General features: G+C 56.4%; 1 protein-coding gene across 1 annotated transcript; it reads left to right on the top strand.

Moving 5' to 3' along the window:
- Positions 1–25: 25 nt before the first annotated feature.
- LOC311322074 (zinc finger protein GLI2-like) lies at positions 26–22742 on the top strand (the record flags this gene model as incomplete). Its single annotated transcript, XM_084454084.1, has 10 exons — positions 26–290; positions 5963–6164; positions 6703–6898; positions 8201–8311; positions 10600–10740; positions 14100–14249; positions 16375–16539; positions 17815–18099; positions 19541–19913; positions 20563–22742. 10 exons carry the CDS (start codon positions 26–28, stop codon positions 22740–22742), a joined length of 4068 nt encoding a protein of 1355 aa, XP_084310210.1.

The following is a 22742-nucleotide window of genomic DNA, read 5'->3' as shown; positions in this document are numbered from 1 at the left end:
CCTGCACGCGGCCAGACTGGCTGGAATGCCCCCTCCTCCCTCCCTCCCTCCCTCCCTCCCTCCCTCCCTCCCTCCCTCGTTCACTCCCTCCTTCCTTCCTCTCCCCGCAGTGGCGCACGAGCACTTGAAAGAGCGCGGTCTGTTCGGCCTGCCCCCCCCGCCCCCGGGGGCCAGCCCGGCGGAGTACTACCACCTCATGGCGGCCCACCGGAACCCCTACGGAGAGCTGCTGGTCCAGGGCGCCACGCCGGCCACCGCCCACCTGCCGGACTACCTCACCCCCGTGGACGGTGAGTGACCCTGGGGGGCGGGGGAGAGGGGAGACGGGGGTCCTGACGGCCGAGGAGCTCTGGCAGGAGAGTGCTGTTCGTCTCGATAACAGCGGGTTTTGATCTAGGCTGCCTCTCCTCTGTCTGTTGCTCTAACCTGCCTCTGCTCTGTCTGTTGATGTGACCTACCTCCCCTGTCTGTTGATCTAACCTGCCTCTGCTCTGTCTGTTGCTCTAACCTGCCTCTGCTCTGTCTGTTGATGTGACCTACCTCTCCTGTCTGTAGATCTAACCTGCCTCCGCTCTGTCTGTTGCTCTAACCTGCCTCTGCTCTGTCTGTTCTAAGTGTCACAGAATATTTCAGTTTCACGCCGGCTGTAAACGTGCCCCCCCCCCCTCCAGGTGGAGGGTGAAACTGAGCTGGCTAGCCGAAGCCTGTATACATTTTTCATTACAAAACAAGAATGGAAAGGAGAGAAGCGAGGTAGCCCACAGGTTACGGCTGCTTCTGCTCAGGCCTCTCTCCCTTCTCCTCCTCCTCCTCCTCCTCCTCCTCCTTCTCCTCCTCCTCCTCCGTCTCAAGTCTCTGCCAGAAACTCTCCATAAACAACAGGAATGATTGTACTAAGATGACATTTATTGTCACCGCAATAGTTCACTTTGGAGGAGGGGGGCGGGGGGCAGATTTAATGTAATGGATGCCTTCTTTCATCCCTCCACTTCCTCTGTCACCTTAAAAGGGAAGCGCTGTCTGGGAGGTAGACGGATTACCGCGAGGGGGTCGCGTTACGTCGCATCCCAGGGCCGTGTCATCATCTATCACATATCCTTTTGTAATACAACATGGCATCAAAAAAAAACGGTGTGTACCTCCGTGCCCCCTGCTCCGAGCTGACGCTGGCTGTACCGTGCCCCCCGAAAGACGCCCACGTTCTCACGTGACCGAAAGGCCTACTGGACGGGCCGGCCTTCTTTTCAGCGGGACTACTTTTTGTCACTTTATCGTCCTGCACTTCCTGGCCTGACTGATAGCAGCCGTGGCGAGCTAAACGGCGTTCACACAAGGACCCCGACGGCCGCTAAGCACTCTTGTCACGAGCGGCGTCCGAGGGGATAATGGCGGATTGATTCTCGCTCAGTTATCAGACGGCGAGCGCGTCTCCTCTCATCCATCACTATACTGTTTGAGTCCCACGGCTACGCCGGCCGTTGCAGGGCGGTGGGGAACGGAGCCGCTACGACCGGCGGGTCCCTCACACACTGCAGCTGAGGCCGCACTGCAAAGTCCGCCACAGACCCAGCTGCTAGCTTAGCTGTTAGCTTATCTGTTAGCTTGGCTGTTAGCTTGGCTGTTAGTTTATCTGTTAGCTTAGCTGTTAGCTTTGCTGTTAGTTTAGCTGTTAGCTTGGCTGTTAGTTTAGCTGTTAGCTTGGCTGTTAGCTTGGCTGTTAGTTTAGCTGTTAGCTTATCTGTTATCTTAGCTGTTAGCTTGGCTGTCAGCTTGGCTGTTAGCTTAGCTGTTAGCTTGGCTGTTAGCTTAGCCACCCCAGACTGTCAGGTAGGTCCACAGTCTGTTCCACAGTGAGGGGATGGTAAATGAACTGCACGTATACTTTAGCCAAAGTGTTTTACAATGGCCTCTTGCAGCTGCAAGGCAAGGCAATTTGTCTTGCCCAAGGACACGTTAACATGTGGACAGCAGGAGGCGGGATTCGAACCTATGATCACTGAACGACCCACTCTACCACTGAGCCACAACCACAACTGAGCCACAACTGCCCCAGGGAAAGCTTGACTTGAACTGGATGCCCTCGCTAATACAGGCTTCCAGCGTTCAGACAGCATGTGTGCATTCCTGCCAACACACACACACACACACACACACACACACACACACGCAAACTAGCTGAAAGCTGACACCCACAACTAGCTAAGTTCAAGTATTCATCGTTAGCGCTCCGCTAGCCGTCGGTAGCGTTGGTGAGCGTGGGTTCGGTGTGTGTGTGCATGTTGGAGCGTTGGTTCTCCCGCAGACCGGGCCTGAGACACAGAGCCGCTGTGTTGTGGCGTCCGAGCCAAGCTTCGGCACGCGGCCCAGTCCCATAAAACCTGTCATAACTCAGCGCTCTAACCACGCCGTACGCTGCGCAGACGCCCTCCCCACACCACCCACCCCTGACACAATACCCCCGGACACACTGGCTTGTGTCTCGCACAAACGCAGTCCCAGCGTGTGTGTGTGTGTGTTCAAAAAAGTAACAGTGAAACTATAGCTACTAGAAGAAACAAGACACGCAAAAAATTAAAATCAAACTTTATTTTGATAGCGCATTTCATTCACAGAGGCAACACACAATGAGCTTCACAGACAGCAATGGGGGGGGGGGGGTCATGGGGGGGGGCATACTGTAGGTCTTAAAAAAAAAAAAAAGATGGTCACTTTAGCACCGTCCGGACTGTTATAGAACCGCCCCGGTTCTGGACGACAGCCCGGGTGGAAACAGCGTGCGTTTGGACCCAAACACAGTTACTGTAAACACACAGCCCAGGAGGCCGGGGTCTGGGGGCCCTGGTGACACGGCCCCTCAGGGCCCACAGAACACCCCCGCCCCCCCCCCCCCCCACACACACACACACACACACACACTCACAGCGGAGTGGAGGAGGAGAGAGAGAGCGGGGCTGGCTGGCTGCTGACATAAATCACCGAGGGGGGACCAGGAGGCGAGGCGAGCGGCAGGCCGGGCTTTTTCACTTCCCCATCTATCAAGGGAAGTGGCACATTAATAAACACATCTCCCTCGAGGTGAGGGAGTAACACAGATAAATAACGCTGCCAGTCCTGAATGGCTCGTCCTACTCACGCCCAGACCCGGCCCTTAATGCAATGCAAATACCGGCTAAATTTCGTCGCCGCGTTTTCATCCGGCTAGGCCCGAAGAGTCACCGGCTGGTTAACTACCCCAAATTACACGTCCTCTTAACCAAGCCCCTCCCCCCTCCCCCCCGCTCTGTCCCTGCCTGCCCCCCCAGCTCATGGGAAATGTAGTTTTTTAAAGTCGAATAGCAGACGTGACCCCTGGAGGGTTGTCGTTGTTCTTTTTTTTTTCTCGCCACGGGTCTTTTAATGTGTGTTTCTCACATCGTCTGAAGCCAAGTCTGGGTCCCAGGGCGTTTTCTGAGCGCCTCAGAGCCGGGAGATTGAGCACGCGTGTGCAATGGGACTGCGTTGAAAGCAAACACAGTTGGAATAAAAGAAGTGAGTTAACCGCAGTGGCCCGTGGCCATGGAGGAAACAGAGCAGCAGACAGGGAGCTGAACACAGCAGCAGGATCAGGGAGGCACACCTGCACCAGCAGGGACCTGCCAGGCGAGGCCTGAGGGGGGTAGTTACAGCCTAGCTACGGCCCAGTTAGAGCCCAGTTACGGTCCAGTTAGAGCCCAACTACGGCCCAGTTACAGCCCAGTTACAGCCCAACTATGGCCCAGTTACAGCCCAGTCATAGCCCAGTTACAGCCCAGTTACAGCCCAGTTACAGCCCAGTTACAGCCCAGTTACAGCCCAGTCATAGCCCAGTTACAGCCCAGTTACAGCCCAGTTACAGCCCAGTTACAGCCCAGTTACAGCCCAGTTACAGCCCAACTATGGCCCAGTTACAGCCCAGTTACAGCCCAGTTACAGCCCAGTTACAGCCCAACTATGGCCCAGTTACAGCCCAGTTACAGCCCAGTTACAGCCCAGTCATAGCCCAGTTACAGCCCAGTTACAGCCCAGTTACAGGCTAGTTACAGCCCAGTTACAGCCCAGTTACAGCCCAGTTACAGCCCAACTATGGCCCAGTTACAGCCCAGTTACAGCCCAGTTACAGCCCAGTCATAGCCCAGTTGCTTGCTGTTATATTCACTTTCGGACTTCTGCTCCAACTTTGATTTTGAGCTCTTTATTCGCCAGGAGAAAACAATAGGAGCGTTCTGTTAACCGAGAGCTGCAGAGTTGTGTGGTTGAGTCCACATGGTTCTCATTACTGCATTTTTTTTTACGTACTGTGGGCTAAACAGAACTTAACAGCGACAAGACAAAAACTCCAGTTTTCCTGTACACATGACAACACTGTAAGTGGAGTTTTTAAAAATGTTCACCCTGAACGGAGTTTTCATAAAAGTCTGGTTCAGTGACCTAGAACGCAGTTTGCACGTGGACGGAAGGCCACAAGGCCAAAATGCCTGGTTCGTTCCAAAACACCCGTGTTGGTGTGGACAGGGCCCTAGTCTGAGCAGGTAGGCTCCCGAGCGCTGGTTCAGTGTGGGTACACCTCGTTAGGGCGCTAGGCAGGCGGTTAGCCCCGCTCCGCTCAGAATAAGTAGCTCTGCCTGCTGCAATTCCCGTTTCACTGAGACGCAAAATGTAATTATTCACACAGATTGAAATAAATTTGTCCCATTGGAATATTCCTGTGTAAAACCAGGTTAGGGACTGTTAAACAAAGTACAAGCAAATGTACATTAAAGACGATGAATATCAGATCGACCGGCGCGTTCTGCATACGTTTCCTCTCAGTTGAAATCAATTCCTCTAAATTGGCCTCATTTGCCAAAGTGAAGTGTGAGCCAGACAGTGAGATGTTTATCTGAGTAATTACAGAGAATTATTTCAGCGAGATTGATTAGCCGGAATCCAAATGAGGTCACGGTTTGTGAACGACGCCGGAGTTAAGGCTCTCTGCTTGGAATACCTTCACACAGAGAGACATGCTACGGTTTGGTGGATTTCGTTTTTTAAACGTTAAAAAATCGTATAAATTCAAAATGTGTGTCACTAGGGCACATTAAAGGAAGTCGCTCCTTGTTGAGTGAAAAGGAAAAAAATAAACAAATAAAAACCCGTCTTTTCCCTCCATTCCGTCAGGATCCGTCGCCTCGTTCCCCCGCGCTCGGCACCTGAGGAAAGATGAGTTTATCTTTTACTGCACAATATCTTCTGCCAGGCTCCGTTTCCATCACCTCCTACAAATTGTTTACAGTATTAGCTGTGAATCAATCTTGAGCACTTATTGATAGGGCTGGTCTATTTCCAGGGGGTTTGAGTGTCGGAAGGAGGCGGCGTGCCCATCAATCAGACGGTCCCGCCAGGCGGCGAGCGGGGGTGGGGTGGGGGGGGGGCGGTGTTCCAGTGCCAGGTCTGGGCGCTCCAGAAATAGCACGCCGCGGGCGCGGGACAGGGGGAGAAATGACACAATGATGCAGCTCAACAGTGACTCGATAGATTTGCGCTGTGTGAAATTATTCTTTTTAAGCTGCAAACATTCATAATCCCCAGCGGTAAGTGGGTGCCCCCCTTAGGGACGGGGAGGCGACGCTGTTTGACTTGGGGAGGGAGAGGGGCTTCGGAGGGGGGGGGGGGGAGGGAGAGGGGCTTTCGGAGGGGGGGCAGGGCGGGGGGGGTGGGGGCAGAGAGTCTGTAACGGGGCACAGATGCATAAACTTGGGACCCACTCCCGATCTGGTGGTCAAGGAAATACTGCACCACTGATAAAGCATCTTCAGCTGAGATAATTTTGAGAGAGTTTTGCTCATTTGCATGGATGTGTTTGTGTGTGTGTGTGTGTGTGTGTGTGTGTGTGTGTGTGTGTGTGTGTGTGTGTGTGTGTGTGTGTGTGTCTGCGTGCATGTGCGTGTGTGTGTGTCCACCCCAGTGTCGAGGTTCTCCAGCCCCAGACTGACCCCCAGGCTGTGCAGGAAGCGAGCCCTGTCCATCTCCCCGCTGTCGGACGCCAGCATCGACCTGCAGACCATGATCCGCACCTCGCCCAACTCCCTGGTGGCCTACATCAACAACTCACGCTCCAGCTCCGCCGCCTCCAGCTCCTACGGACACCTCTCCGTGGGGGGTATCAGGTAGGGGTATCTCCGTGGGGGGTATCAGGTAGGGGTATCAGGTAGGGGTATCAGGTAGGGGTATCTCTCTCTGGGGGGTATCAGGTAGGGGTATCTCTCTGTTGGGGGTATCAGGTAGGGGTATCAGGTAGGGGTATCAGGTAGGGGTATCTCTGTAGGGGTATCAGGTAGGGGTATCAGGTAGGGGTATCTCTGTGGGGGGTATCAGGTAGGGGTATCAGGTAGGGGTATCTCTCTGGGGGGTATCAGGTAGGGGTATCTCTCTGTGGGGGGTATCAGGTAGGGGTATCTCTGTGGGGGGTATCAGGTAGGGGTATCTCTCTGGGGGGTATCAGGTAGGGGTATCTCTGTGGGGGGTATCAGGTAGGGGTATCAGGTAGGGGTATCTCTCTGGGGGGTATCAGGTAGGGGTATCTCTGTGGGGGGTATCAGGTAGGGGTATCTCTGTGGGGGGTATCAGGTAGGGGTATCAGGTAGGGGTAGCCTGATACAGGACTGAACGCGTGCACATCTCACGTTGCTCTCCTCTGATTGGCAGCCCGTCCTTCCCGTTCGCTCATCCCATCAACCCCATGGCCTATCAGCAGCTGCTGTCCCAGCAGAGGGCGGGGCTCAGCGCCTTCGGCCACACCCCTCCGCTCATCCAGCCCGCCTTCTGCGCCCGCCAGCCCGCCTCCTCGCTCGGCCTGTCCGCCCTGCCCCCCTCTGCCCACAACAACGACGCCCAGTCCAAGGTAAGGCCCCCCTCCTGCTGAACTCTGGGTAAAAAAAATAAAAAAAAACGTGTAGGAGGGAGCTTCCAACCCGAGCACGAAATCAGTCCCCCCATCATTTTCTCTGATTCTTTGTTTGTTTGTGCTCACAGTTTGTTTTTAAGTGGTCTTGAGTGCCCCCCCCCCCACCGCCCCCCCCCCCCCCCCCCTCGTCCATTGTGTGCGTCAGTTGTGGTCCGCGGCGACTCCGCCCGCTAGCATACCGCTCGTCTGAGACACCCGGCCGAAGCTAGACTCTCTGTCTGGGGCGGACGACGCCATGGCGGGTTCCCACTGACCCACGCCGCGCTAGCAGCCCCAACGCCGCGTAGCAACGCCGGCCGCCGTCTCCACACGGAGTAAACAAGATGGCGACTGAGGACAGGCCCGTTCCCTCCCGCACTGATCACACACACACACACACACACACACACACACACACACATACCGCTGTGGTTTTGCTGTAATCACAGTCAGCAGTATTATTACACAGTGTACCCCCACACACACACACACACACACACACACACACACATCGATGTCAGCACTTACTGTGGTAGTCCCATATCAGCAGTGCAGCGTAGCGCTAGCAGGGCCTGGTTAGGCGCGGGTCCCCAGGAGTCACCTGAGGTTGGTGGCGGTGGCGCAGGCCTGAGCTCACCAGTCCTCCGGTCATTCATCACAGGACGGGTAAACTGTTTAGTCTCTGTGGTGGGTCAGCTCTGAAATATGGCTCTTTACCGTCACGACAACAAGGATACAGATGGACCCCTTACTAGCCTAGCGCTGGGGCCCTGAGAACACTGGCCCTGTTTCTAAACACACTGCTTCTCCTTCTTCTCTTTCTCCACTTTTTTCTTCTCTCTTTTTCTCCTTTTCTTTCCTCTTCTTTTCTTTCCTCTCCTCCCTTCTTCTCTCCTCTGCTCGATCCTCTCCTCTTTTCTCCACTCTTCTCCTCTCCTCTCCTTTCTCCTCTTCCCCCATCCTCTTCTCCTCTCCTCTCTTCTCCTCTCCTCTCTTCTCTTCTCTTCTCCGCTCCTCTCCTCTCCCCTTCTGTCTCCTCTACTCCTCCATCCTCTCCTCTCCTCCCCTATCCTCTCTCTCTTCTTCTCCTCTCCTCCTCCATCCTCTCCTCTCTCTCCTCTTTCCTCTCTCTCCTCTCTCTCCTCTCCTCCTCCATCCTCTCCTCTCCTCTCCTCTCCTCTCCTCTCCTCTCCTCTCCTCTCCTCTCCTCTCCTCTCCTCCTCCATCTTCTCTCCTCTCTCTCTCCTCTCTGCTCTCCAGAACCCTAGCGGAGACTCAGCAGTCAGCAGCACGGTCAACGCCATGAACACCAAAAGGTCAAAGGTGAAGACGGAGCTTGAGGGCGCCAGGCCGCTGTCTCCCTGCTCGCCGGTAAGAGGCCCCCAGATGAGGCCACACCCACTCCGCACGCCCCACGAGGCCACTCCCACTCCACACGCACGCCCGATCCCCGCGACGAATCCATCATAGCGCCCAGCGCCGGATAAGCGCCACGTAACGGTCGATCATGTTCCGATAAGAATGATACGGCCGGCGAAGCGCCTGAACAAATAAAAGATTTGGTGTGTGAAGCCGGTGATAAACGTCACGCTGGCGAACGCGCGCCTCTCTCTCTCTCTTACCGGGGATTCCGTCTGCTCGCCCCCAAACGCCGGCCGCCCCTGATCAATGGCGCGTGACACGGGGGCCCCTGGGAGAGGCGGTCCCCTGACCCCCTTCTCCGGCAGAGAGGAGCAACTCCGGGAGATAAGAGCTTTGCATCCATTTGTTTGGGGCCCGTCTCGCCCCGGACCAGAGTAAACTGTGCCAGAGCACTTCATTTCCATGAAATATCGTCCGGCCGTTATTGTCATCTGAGCGCCCCCACCGACACCCCCTCCCTCCCTCCCCTCCCTCACACACACACACTCGTCCACCCACCCTCTCTCTCTCTCTCTCCCTCTCTTCCTTTCTTTCTCTCTCGCCTCATTCTCTGTCTTTTGACAAATTTGCGTGCGCCGGTGCGATGTGGCGGCAGGTAGGGCGTGATGCATGGGCCGGGCGCCGCGCGCGGGCGTCTGGGGGCCGAGCGCGATTGATGAAGATCGCACGGCGGGGGTGGAGGTAAACATGCTGCAGTCAGCACGCCGGGGGGGGGGGGGGGCATCGGGAGGAGGATAGCTGTGAGGGGGGGTGAGGGTTGAGGGGGAGGGGGGAGGAGGGGGGGGGGGAGGGGGGGGGGGGGGGGGGGGGGAGGGGGGGTAGCAGCCATGGGAACGACGGTCTCAGACCAGACAGTCGCACGTGTGAACCCGCCACCTCCCCCTCTCTCTCTCTCTCTCTCTCTCTCTATCTCCCTCTCTCTCTCTCTCCGGGGTGGGGGGGAACCAACGCCCCCCCCCCCTCTCTCTCTCTCTCTCTCTCCCTCCTCTCTCTCTCTCTGGGGGGGAACCAACCCCTCTCTATCTCCCTCTCTCTCTCTCTCTCCGGGGGAAGCCAGCCCCTCCCTCTCTCTCCCTCTCCCTCTCTCTCTCTCTCCGGGGGTAACCAGCCTCCCTCTCTCTCTCTCTCTCTCTCTCTCCCTCCCTCTCTCTCTCTCTCCCTCCCTCCCGCTCCCTCTCTCTCTCTCTCTCTCCGGGGGGGAACCAGCCCCTCCCTCTCTCTCTCTCTCTCTCTCTCTCTCTCTCCCTCCCTCTCTCTCTCTCTCCGGGGGGAGCCAGTCCAGTCTGAACCAGGCTCCCCCCCCCCCCCCCCTGGGTCTGAACCAGGCTCCCCCCCCCCCCCCTGGGTCTGAACCAGGCTCCCCCCCCCACCCCCTGGGTCTGAACCAGGCTCCCCCCCCCACCCCCTGGGTCTGAACCAGGCTCCCCCCCCCCACCCCCTGGGTCTGAACCAGGCTCCCCCCCCCACCCCCTGGGTCTGAACCAGGCTCCCCCCCCCACCCCCTGGGTCTGAACCAGGCTCCCCCCCCCCCAGTTAAAGCTACTGTAGTAGATGGCTCCTAGCCGGCGTGTGTTGAGGGTTTGGGGCGGGGTCTGTGTTTGGGGCGGGGTCTGTGTTGAGGGTTTGGGGCGGGGTCTGTGTTTGGGGCGGGGTCTGTGTTTAGGGTTTGGGGCGGGGTCTGTGTTGAGGGTTTGGGGCGGGGTCTGTGTTGAGGGTTTGGGGCGGGGTCTGTGTTGAGGGTTTGGGGGGGGGTCTGACGGTGTGTTGAGGGTTTGGGGGGGGGTCTGACAGCGTGTTGAGGGTTTGGGGGGGGGTCTGACAGCGTGTTGAGGGTTTGGGGGGGGGTCTGACAGCGTGTTGAGGGTTTGGGGGGGGGTCTGACAGCGTGTTGAGGGTTTGGGGCGGGGTCTGACGGTGTGTTGAGGGTTTGGGGCGGGGTCTGACAGCGTGTTGAGGGTTTGGGGCGGGGTCTGTGTTGAGGGTTTGGGGCGGGGTCTGTGTGTAGGGTTGGGGGCGGGGTCTGACGGTGTGTTGAGGGTTGGGGGCGGGGTCTGACGGCGTGTTGAGGGTTTGGGGCGGGGTCTGTATTTAGGGTTTGGGGCGGGGTCTGTGTTGAGGGTTTGGGGCGGGGTCTGTGTTGAGGGTTTGGGGCGGGGTCTGTGTTGAGGGTTTGGGGCGGGGTCTGACGGCGTGTTGAGGGTTTGGGGCGGGGTCTCACGGTGTCCCGCCCCTCACAGGAGCAGCTGGGCGGGGCCCTGGAGCTGAAGGAGGAGCTGGACAGGGAGGAGGGGAAGCAGGAGCCGGAGGTCGTCTACGAGACCAACTGCCACTGGGAGGCCTGCAGCAAGGAGTACGACACCCAGGAGCAGCTGGTGCACGTAAGCAGGGGGGGGGGGTGTGTGTGTGCATATCTGTTTGTGTGTGTGTGTGTGTGTATCTGTGGGTTTGTACTGTATCTGTGTGCGTATCTGTGTGTGTGTATGTGTGAGTGTGTGTGTATCTGTGTGTGTGTATCTGTGGGCGTATCTCTGTGTTTGTATCTGTGTGTGTATATCTGTGTGTGTATATGTATCTGTGTATGTGTGTGTGTGAGTGTGTGTGTGTATCTGTGTGTGTGTGTGTGTGTGTGTGTGTGTATCTGTGTGTGTGTGTGTGTGTGTGTGTGTGTGTGTGTGTGTGTGTGTGTATATCTCTGTGTGTGTGTGTGTGTGTGTGTGTGTGAGTGTGTGTGTGGTACTCTCAGCTGGTCCCATGGTGTAATAGTGGAATCCTCTCATCTTCCTGCGTTTCTCCTCTCAGATCCGAGTTGGGAGCACAAACCCGTCCGCCTGTCTCTCCTGATCAAACCCGTCAGTTAAACTCACAACACAGGCAGCTTTGAAGAGGGCTTTTCTTCTTCTAGAATCATCCTGTATTATTCCCAGCAGATCTGCGCCCGGGGGCGGAGTCACGCAGCTAATGAACGCGTGCTGAGAGAACCAGGCATGCCAGGGCAGTAGAGTCACGGTCGGCCACGCCCCCATCCCCCTGCTTGCATGACCTCTGACCCCTGAGGCCCGACAGAGAGCTGTCCCCCCTCGAAACCTCCGGCTCTGGCTTCCCAGGAGAGCAGGGAGACGGGCGCGGCGCTCTGATTGGGCCTCCGGCCGTCTTTACAGCGGCCATCTTGACCCCGGCTTTCTGTTTCTCCTCAGAAGCTAAACTCTCGTGTTCCTCTCTCTCTCGATCGTTGTTCGGCTCTTGGAAACTAGCGTTCAGCCGCTAGAAGGCGTCGTCGTCGTCATCGAGACTACCTCAGGCCGTGTCTTGGCGCGTTCGGAGGGACATACCAGGCCACCAGTGAGGCAGAGCAGGGATTAACAGGCTCTTCCGTGGGGGGGGGGCAGAGTCTCACAGGCCAGCTCAGACTACAGCCCCCCCCCCCCCCCCCCTCTCTGTTTAGTCCACTCATTGTGCGTCTCCGTCACAGCGGCTCAGGAGGATTTGGGCTAAATTACACCCCTCTGAATGTGCGGTCGCTCTCGGAGATCTGTGCTAATGACAGGCCGGGCCGTTTGGGTCGGACACAAAGGGGCGCTTGTTTGGAAGCGCGCGCCGCACCGCCAGCGTGTGTCCGCGGGGTTAATTATCAGGAGCTGGACTTTAAACCAACAAACCATCAGGCGCTGACCACAATGAGGGCCCCTGTCACTGATTGTGTTTGAGCTTGTGTGTATGTGTGTGTACGCGTGGGTGCTTGTGATTGTGTGTGTACGGGTGAGTGTGTGTGTACTTGTGGGTGCTTGTGTCTGTGTGTGTACGGGTGAGTGTGTGTGTACTTGTGGGTGCTTGTGTCTGTGTGTTTATGTGTGAGTGTGTGTTTATGTGTGAGTGTGTGCATATGTGTGTGTGTACTGTATACAGTGAATGTATATATGAATGCCCTTGTGTGTGTGGGTGAGTGTGTGAGTAGGTGAGTGTGTGTGTGTGTGTGTGTGCGTGTGTGTGTGAGTAAGTGACTGTGTGTAGGTGTGAGTCGGTGAGTGTGTGGAGTGAGTGAGTGAGTGTGAGTGTGAGTGTGAGTGTGAGTGTGAGTGTGAGCGTGAGTGTGAGTGTGAGTGTGAGTGTGTGCGTGTGAGTGTGTGTGTGTGTGTGTCGTCTCATGTGAAGTCCCTCAGCTGAGTGGTAGCGAAACCCGAGCCGCTCCTCCAGCGGTCCCCTGGCCTCCCGTCCCGTGGGGGCACCCCGGGCGTCGTATTAAGCGCTCCCAGGAAGCTCTATCTGGGCAAATCCCAGCGCACTTATCCACCGAGCGGCTCAAACACTACAGCCTAATGAGAGAATGCTTTCAAGTGCACTATACTTGTCCAAACCCATCGTCCGTGTCCAGACCACATCAATCTCCCGGAGGAGTTTGGAAACGCGTGTGTGTGAGGGAGCAATTCCCCCAAATGAGCGTGTTACACCCCAGACATACACAAACACAGCAGCGCGCGTTTTGACTGGAGGATTGATTGGAGCTTAATTCACAAAACCAGAGAATCCCTCTCATGAGAAACGGAGGAGGGGTCTCATCTATCAAACGCCGGCAAATCCGCCGAGAGGGTGCGTGCCGCAAAAAAAAAACACCCCCAAAAAACGCACGCATACCCCAACTGACACGACATAATCATGGCGCCTTGTCCGCGTCTGACAAACGCAAAGTAAACGGCAAAGTTTGATTGATGACATGACTGCGCCATTTTCTTTGATAAGCAAATGAGGTCTCTGTCACAAAGTGGAGTTGTTTTAGGCCGGCCTTGTTAGATGGGGAGCGCTTGTTTCACGCTGTTAGTGGCGTTTGCATATTCCTTTCAACACAACACGGGATGGCAGAAATACACATATCAAACGCACCAGCAAGGATGTAGTCAGCTGGTAGGCCTGGTTAGCTGGTAGACCTTGTTGTTAGCTGGTAGGCCTGGTTGTTAGCTGGTAGGCCTGGTTGTTAGCTGGTAGGCCTGGTTGTCAGCTGGTTGGTTGTCAGCTGGTAGGCCTGGTTGTCAGCTGGTTGGTTGTCAGCTGGTAGGCCTGGTTGTCAGCTGGTTGGTTGTTAGCTGGTAGGCCTGGTTGTCAGCTGGTAGGCCTGGTTGTTAGCTGGTAGACCTGGTTGTTAGCTGGTAGGCCTGGTTGTTAGCTGGTAGTCCTGGTTGTTAGCTGGTAGGCCTGGTTGTCAGCTGGTAGGCCTGGTTGTTAGCTGGTAGGCCTGGTTGTCAGCTGGTAGGCCTGGTTGTTAGCTGGTAGGCCTGGTTGTTAGCTGGTAGACCTGGTTGTTAGCTGGTAGGCCTGGTTGTTAGCTGGTAGGCCTGGTTGTTAGCTGGTAGGCCTGGTTGTCAGCTGGTAGTCCTGGTTGTCAGCTGGTAGTCCTGGTTGTTAGCTGGTAGGCCTGGTTGTTAGCTGGTAGGCCTGGTTGTTAGCTGGTAGGCCTGGTTGTCAGCTGGTAGGCCTGGTTGTTAGCTGGTAGGCCTGGTGGTCAGCTGGTAGGCCTGGTGGTCAGCTGGTAGGCCTGGTGGGTCCCTGGTCAGGTCAGGGGGATGCAGAAGAGCTCAGGGTCCCGTTGATCAAACAGATGAATGAATCCAGATACAAATCCTGTTACCGTCTGACACCAGGTGAGACGAGCTCTCAGAGCTCCAGCAGATGCTGACTTTCTCCCTCTCTCTCTCGGTGTGTGTGTGCGTGTGTGTGTGTGTGTGTGTGTGTGTGTGTGTGTCTGCAGCACATCAACAACGAGCACATCCACGGGGAGAAGAAGGAGTTTGTGTGCCGGTGGGAGGAGTGCTCCCGGGAGCAGAAGCCCTTCAAGGCTCAGTACATGCTGGTGGTTCACATGCGCAGACACACCGGGGAGAAACCCCACAAGTGCACCGTGAGTTACTGAACACACACACACACACACACACACACACACACACCGGGGAGAAACCCCACACGTGCACCGTGAGTTACTGAACACACACACACACACACACACACCGGGGAGAAACCCCACAAGTGCACCGTGAGTTACTGAACACACACACACACACACACACACACCGGGGAGAAACCCCACAAGTGCACCGTGAGTTACTGAACACACACACACACACACACACACCGGGGAGAAACCCCACAAGTGCACCGTGAGTTACTGAACACACACACACACACCGGGGAGAAACCCCACAAGTGCACCGTGAGTTACTGAACACACACACACACACACACACACACACACACACCGGGGAGAAACCCCACAAGTGCACCGTGAGTTACTGAACACCACACCGCCGCCTGAACACACACACACACACGCTTCTGTTTGTTTGTCTGTGTGGGGAGAAATCAATAAATTATGCCTATGTTGTTGCAAACTGTGAGATAATCAGACTTGAAAAGCGTATTATTATTATATTATTAATTAACCCAGGCCTATTGAAGCATTTTTGCTATTCCAAATTATCAGAAGAGATAATTGTTTCACGGTTACAGTTCTGTCACTATACTGTAGGAGCAGGTATTGATTTTTTTTCTCACACGTGCGCTAGGCAGAGAGCTAGGCGTGCAGCCAGGCTGCAGCTATGCTAGCTAAACGTCTCATGCTACAGATGAAAATTAGCTTATTAATATTAATAAATGTATTGTGCATTCATACATTCAAACATAAGGTCGGCTAAATATCCTTCGGTTGTATTCAGTTACAGTACTGGTGTTGCTGTTGTGTGTATCTTATCTTCTATCACATTCGCTAACCTGTCGCGCTTTGAATTGTTTGTGTAAGTCGGCATGTCTGTCTGCAAGATGCTTTGCCAGGTTGGTCGTATTGGCTCTTTGTATAGATTTGTAGCATCGTTTACAGATGGGCTTTGTAATGTCCGTGGGCTTGCCCTCACTGTCGGCTCTGGAATAAAATAATGCCAGATTTCGCTGCGCCCATCAGCTTTATCAACAAGCTGTGGACGGTCGACATTTGTACTTGTAGCCATCTCAGGTCAGACTAGTTACAACTGTTGCTGCTCGCTGCAGAGTGACAGAGCGAGGAGAGAGAGAGCGCGCACACACACACACACACACACACACACACACACACACACACACACACACACACACACACACACACACTGCCCCACAACTCGGGGATCTTGGGAGAGAGAAGCAGAGCACTATAGTCTACAAACTAATACAGCTTCATAGTCTCGTGAACGCAACTCAATATATACGGCTCTTATTAAAACACTGTCTTTCTTAAAGTATCGATACTTTAAAGTTGGGTATTGTACCGTTTTTAACGACAGAGTATCGCGGTACTTTTCTAGTATCGATACACCGTGCAACACACACCTATACACACACACGGGTATACACATACACACACACGCACACACAGGTACACACACACACACACACAGGTGCGCACACACACACAGGTACACACACACATGCACAGATACATTGCCCCCCCTGGATCAAGGCTTGAACATGAACATTAATCTCCCTAGCAAGCAGTGTTGAGTTGTGTATAAAAGTGCTTCCCTGGCTTATTTCATCATTGTCACCGTGGCCGTATCACTTTAATTATGTAGTCTAATTAGCAAAGTGACGTGTTACTCATTACTACGGGAAATTCTCACTTAGATGGATGGCAGAGATGTGTTTGGACTGCGTGCGTTAGAAGCGGAGGAGCCACGGGTCCTTATTAAGACGGCTTCGCCGTGTCGTAAACCCCGACGGGCGGCGGCCTGAGTCTCGCTCTGTCTCCGAGGAAGACCGCCTGCCTCCGCCTGCCTCCGCCCCCGGCGTGAACACGGGACAAACGCCGCGCTAAACGGCTACACACAAGCTCCTCTGCAGCTAACGCACCGCGCCATCGTTACCCGTCACTTTATAAACGTCTCAAAACAGCCCGCAAGCCACGAGCGCTGGGAAGAAAGATGAGAGTGAATAGATGATATCTCTGGTGTAAACGTTGACTGTGCCTCCCCCCTCTGAGCTGGTCTCTCTCGGTGTTGCAGTTCGAGGGCTGCTCCAAGGCCTACTCCCGCCTGGAGAACCTGAAGACGCACCTGCGGTCTCACACGGGGGAGAAACCCTACGTCTGTGAGCACGAGGGCTGCAACAAGGCCTTCTCCAACGCCTCGGACCGCGCCAAGCACCAGAACCGCACGCACTCCAACGAGGTACGCACGCACACACACACACACACACACACACACTCTACACATACACACACTCACACAACAAGGCCTTCTCCAACGCCTCGGACCGCGCCAAGCACCAGAACCGCACGCACTCCAACGAGGTACGCACACACACACACACACACACACACACACACACACTACACACACACACACACTATACACACACTCTCTACACACACACACACACACACACACACACACACACAACAAGGCCTTCTCCAACGCCTCAGACCGCGCCAAGCACCAGAACCGCACGCACTCCAACGAGGTACGCACACACACACACACACACACTCTACACACACACACACTATATACACACACACTCTCTACACACACACACACACTCCCACCTCTCCACAGCCCTGTAACTGCCAGCACTTCAGACAGACTGTCTTATAGAGCAGCATTAGGAATTCTCTCAGAGCTCTCATGAGGAGAAAAGGGAGATCTGTGTGAGTTACAGTAAAGCACCGCCTTAAGTGAGGAGATATCAGTGCAGGGAGAGAGAGAGACGCTGAACGCTCGGAGAATACCAACGCTGCAGCTGTCTCTCCAGCCTGGGCTAAATTTAAGGCCATTTGTCGAGGCTTTTTCTCATCATGTATGGCTCCTCCCTGTCCTATTATTCAGGGCTGTGTGTGTGTGTGTGTGTGTGTGTGTGTGTCTCTTTGTGTGAGCAGGTGTGTGTGTGTGTGTTTGTGGGTGAGATTGTGTGTCTGTCTCTTTGTGCGAGCAGATGTGTGTGTTTGTCTGTGGGTGAGATTGTGTGTGTGTGTCTGTGTGTACTGTATGCATGTGTGTGTGTGCCTGCGTGCGTGCGAGAGAGTGTGAGTAAATAATGAGGCGCGCAACTAATGAGCTCGGCGGCCCACAATGCATTAGTGCGAATCAAGTGCATCCCTACGGAGAGGGACCACCTGCAGATCATGAATACACAATGAAACCTGGAACCACTTCAGGCCTCCGACGATCCATCAGAACCGGGCCAGCGTGTGGGAGAGCGCGCCTCACCGGGTCCCTCAGATCCACCAGCACCTCCGACTTCACTACCAGGACCCATGAATCACCCTGCTACTGCTGGTGGAGACCAGCGTGTCACTGGTCCACATGCATAATTTATACCCCTAATTGCATGTTTACAACAACAGCAAGTCGCTGTTAATCTGAGTAAGTAGTAGGGGAGTGAGAGTCTAATTCAGAGTCATATATTTGAATGTTAGCGATGTTCGTTCCCTTCCCCTCTCGTAGAAGCCGTACGTGTGCAAGATCCCAGGATGCACCAAGCGGTACACGGACCCCAGCTCGCTCAGGAAGCACGTGAAGACCGTGCACGGCCCCGAGGCGCACGTCACCAAGAAGCAGCGCAACGATGTGCCGCCACGGCCGCACAACCCCCGGGAGAACGGCGAGAACGAGGCGGGCGGTCGGCCCGGCGCCAGGGGCGCGGCGGGGGAGAAGCTGGAGGCCAACAGCGCCCCCAGAGGCATGGAGGACTACATGCAGGTCAAGTCCATAAAGACGGAGCATTCGGTGGTAAGATCGCACTCAGCTTTGACCTAGTAGCTAGCGTGGTGTTGAGGGTCTAGTTTATCAATCTCTACGTTGTATCTTCTCTATCTTGACCTCACACTAACAAACGCATGCGGATCTAATCTAACCGTTCCCTAATAACCTCCCTCCCTCTAACGATCTCTGCTTGCTGCTTGAACGTACCGCCTCTCCCCTCCGAACCTTCCCTAAGGACAGACGTTACTCAGGTGAGCTCAGCTCCGCTCCATCGCCTGTCTGTCTCATCGTGGACTCCGCCCCCATCCCACCATGCACAGCATGACAAAACAATAAAGTTTCAGAAGGATCGTTCGAACGCTGCGCTCCAAGTCCTGGTCGGATATGTTGTGTGCAGAGTAGAGATGGAACGGAATGAACATTTCACATCACGATTATAGTGACCAAAATGATCACTATTATCAGTATTATGATTAGGAATATTATTATTCAAATGTGCTGAAAATGTTCAAAAGCTACTGATACACTGAAATCATTTCACCAAGTTTTATATTGAAAACCGCAAATTAAATTAGCAGCGCTATGCACTTTTTGTTGGCATAAGCATTAAAATAATGTGTCTTGGAGACTTACTAACTTTGGTTGAAGTTGTTCAAAGCATGGCAAACAAACATGTTTTAAAAAATGTTATCACGATAAATTTTATCGAATTTAATCGTGGTTTATTTTTTTGGCGGTAATGTTTTATCATCATAGCGGTTATCGTTACATCGCTAATAGGGACGGACTCTGGTCATGTTAGACGTCATCCCCTCGTGCATGAGCCATCGTCAACACTGACCACCTGTTCTCCACATGCCCCCCCCACCCTCCAGCCCCTCAACACCACCCCCCCACCCCCTCAACACCGCCCCCCCACCCCCTCAACACCCCCCCCACCCTCCAGCCCCTGAACACCCCCCTCACCCTCCAGCCCCTCAACACCGCCCCCCACCCTCTCAACACCCCCCCCACCCTCCAGCCCCTCAACGCCCCCCCCCCCACCCTCTGCCGCTCAACTATACGACACGACGGCGTCTGGTCTCAGAGGTGTCGTCTGAGCGTGACTCCGACGGGCTAACGACCCCAGATGAGCAGAGCCTGCCGTCCTCAGGCGCGCCTTTCTTTCATCTCACACATTTCTAATTCACTACTGCCCCCCCCCCCTCCCCCCGCCTGCCCCCCCCCCTCCCCCCGCCCGCCCCCCCCCCCCCACAACACTCATTATTACCATTACAGTCGGCCCCGCGATAAAAGGCTGCATGATTAGCATCTCATCATGTTGTTGTTGGCGCTCGGCAGAGGGCCGTGTTCTTGTGTGAACCGTGTAAACATGGCCTCCCCCTCCCCCTCCCCCCCCACCCCTCTCCCCCACGCCCTCTCCCCCCCCCCCCCCCCCGCCCTCTCCCTCCCCCCCCCTGCCCTCCAGATGTATCAGTCCAGCCCTGGCGGTCAGTCGTCATGCAGTGGCGAGCCGTCGCCCCTTGGCAGCGCCGCCAACCATGACAGTGGAGTAGAGACGGCCGCGCTCAGCAGCGCGGGGAGCCTGGGGGACGTGAGCGCGCTGGACGACCCGGCGCCGCCGGACGCCGAGGGCTCCCCCGGGACCATGATGGCGACGGCGGCGGCGGCAGGGGGCGGAACCATGCTCGGCCTCCACCTGCGCAGGCAGAGGCTGGACACCTGCCACCGGCTGGAGGGCCTCAAGAAGGAGAGGCTGTGGGAGGTGGGGGACGCCTGCCTCTGGGCCGGACAGGCGCCTCCGGGACCCCTCACCAAGCTGCCGCCCCTCCCAGCTAGCGGTGAGCGCCGTTAGCTTAGCAGCGTTAGCATAGCAGCTACACAAACAGTGGTTGATAGAGCACTCTCAGCATTATAGTTACATTCTAGATCATGTTTCTGACAGAAATAAACCAGTGACTGTAGCTTTAAGATATAAACATCTAAAATCCTAATAGCTATGAGTATTTCTCTATGCTAATATGAGTATTTCTCTATGCTAATATGAGTATTTCTCTATGCTAATATGAGTATTTCTCTATGCTAATGAGTATTTCCTTATGCTAATATGAGTATTTATCTATGCTAATATGAGTATTTCTCTATGCTAATGAGTATTTCCTTATGCTAATATGAGTATTTCTCTATGCTAATGAGTATTTCCTTATGCTAATATGAGTATTTTCCTATGCTAATATGAGTATTTTTCTATGCTAATGAGTATTGCTCTATGCTAATATGAGTATTTCCCGATGCTAATATGAGTATTTCCCTATGCGAATGAGTATTTTTGTAGGGTAATGAGTATTTTTCTATGCTAATATGAGTATTTTTGTAGGGTACTGAGTATTTTTCTATGCTAATATGAGTATTTCCCCATGCTAATAAGAGTATTTACTGATGCTAATATGAGTATGTCCCAGTGCTAATATGAGCCTGTGTGTGTCCCAGGGTCCCTCCTGGAGAGTTCGGGTGTGGCGTCGCTCCCCGGCCTGGCCGACCTCTTCCCCGGCGTGACCACGCTGCCGGGGCAGCTGGGAGGAGGAGGGCGCCGCGACAGCGCCACCAGCACCCTCAGCTCCGCCTACACGCTCAGCCGCCGTTCCTCCGGCATCTCGCCCTGCTACTCCAGCCGCCGTTCCTCCGAGGCCTCGCCGCTCGGGCGCCTCCGCGACCACGACGTCAGCTCCGCCGGCTCCTACGACCCCATCTCCACCGACCTCTCCCGGCGCTCCAGCGAGGCCAGCCAGTGTGGGGGGGGGGGAGGGCTCTCCGGCCTGCTCAGCCTCACCCCCGCCCAGCACTACCGGCTCAAGGCCCAGTACGCCGCCGCCACCGGGGGCGCCCCGCCCACGCCGCTGCCCAACATGGAGGGCATGAGCCTGAGGACGTGCGCCGCCCTCTACGGCGAACGCCGCGACCTCGGCTCCCTCGGCTACCGCCCCGCCCCCCCCGCCGCCGCCGCCGTGCCCAGGCGCCGTAGCGACACGGGCTACCCCGCCCGCAGCATGATGCCTCACGAGGCGCCGTCCGACCTCCCCCGCCGCGCCAGCGACCCGGTGAGGCACGCCTCCCTGGAGCCCCTCCCCCCGCCGCTGTCCCAGCGCTACAACAGCCTGGGCAACGTGCGCCGCCACCCCCCCCCACACCTGGCTCCGCCCCCGGGCGGCGAGCGCCGTCACCCCGCCCTGCAGGGCTGCCCGCGCTCCGACGCCAGCCTCCAGCGCCTCCCCTACAGCCCCCGCCCGCCCAGCATCTCCGAGAACGTCGCCATGGAGACCATGGCCGCCGACGCCGGCTGTCAGCCCGACGAGGAGATGATGATGATGATGATGGCGCTGCCCGACGACGTGGTCCAGTACATCTCCGCCCGGGACGACGGGGCGCGGTCGGTCAGCGGACGCGCGACGCAGGGCTTCCACTGGACGACCGCCGCCGCCGCCAGGCCCCAGCAGGGGGGTCAGTCGTACCACGGAAGGAGGATGGCGGTCGTGGACGCCAATGTGAACCAGGCTCCGCCCCCCTGCGCCCTGAGCCCCGGGCAGCAGCAGCCAGGCTCCGCCCCTCTGTCCCCACGGATGACCACGAGCACAATGCCCGTCCAATGGAACGAGGTGAGCTCAGGAACCACGGACGCCGCCTCCTCCTCCTGTCAGCGCCATCATCACGCCAGGCCGCAGTACACCGCCCACGGGAACCCGGCGTACCCGAACCTCAACGCCAACCAGCAGATCGGCCCGATGAGCCAGAACCTGGAGCGGGGCGCGGCGCAGCAGAGGTACCTGCAGCACAGCGCCGACCCGAGGGCTGGTACCGCCCACATCCACCCACACAGGCTGCAGCATCCGCCCGCCGACCCCAACGAGCCAATGGGCTTAGAGTACGGCTTCACGAGGGGCGTGGCGCCCGGCAACGCGGGCAGTGATACCGGCCAGCGGCCCGTCGTGGCGGGGAGCGTCGCCACGGGAACGATGCAGACGGCGTGCGCGCGTAGCAACAACGACAGGCCGGGGCGTCGGTCGTCGCAAGTCACGTTCGAGGACGGCTGTGTGGGTGTGTCGGATCGGCAGGACTACGACTCCCAGCATGCCGTGCAGCCCAGGCCTCCGGTGAAGCCCAGGACTCTGAATAGACAGAACTCGGACTCGGCTGCGCAGACCAACCTCAACCACTTCGGCCTCGGAGGCTCGGAGGCCGTGGGGAAAGGTTACACCACCAGACGCCTGGATCACCGCCACCTAGAGGACAACGCCGTGTACTACACCGGCCAGATCCGGGTGTTTGAGCCCGTGGGGGATTTAATCCTGCCCGTCACCGCCATGGTGGACGTTCCTCCGAGCGCGGCGGGGGTGGGCGAGGCGTCCCGGGGGACGGGCGGTGGCGAGCAGCAGCCCCAGATCGACTTCGACACCCTGTTGGACGACGGCGACCAGTCCAGCCTGATGTCGGGGGCGCTGAGCCCCGGCCTCCTCCAGAGCCTCTCCCAGGCCTCGTCACGCCTCACCACGCCGCGCAACTCGCTCACCCTCCCCTCGGTGCCCGCGGGGCTGGGCAACATGGCCATCGGGGACATGAGCTCGCTGCTGACCGCCCTGACGGAGGAGAGCAAGTACCTCAACCTCATGTCCTAG

This window comes from Borostomias antarcticus, assembly GCF_949987555.1.
Source record: "Borostomias antarcticus genome assembly, chromosome: 19".
NCBI lineage: Eukaryota > Metazoa > Chordata > Actinopteri > Stomiiformes > Stomiidae > Borostomias > Borostomias antarcticus.
The sequence above is the reverse complement of the archived record's forward strand: the minus strand, read 5'-3'. Positions and strand labels throughout refer to the sequence as shown.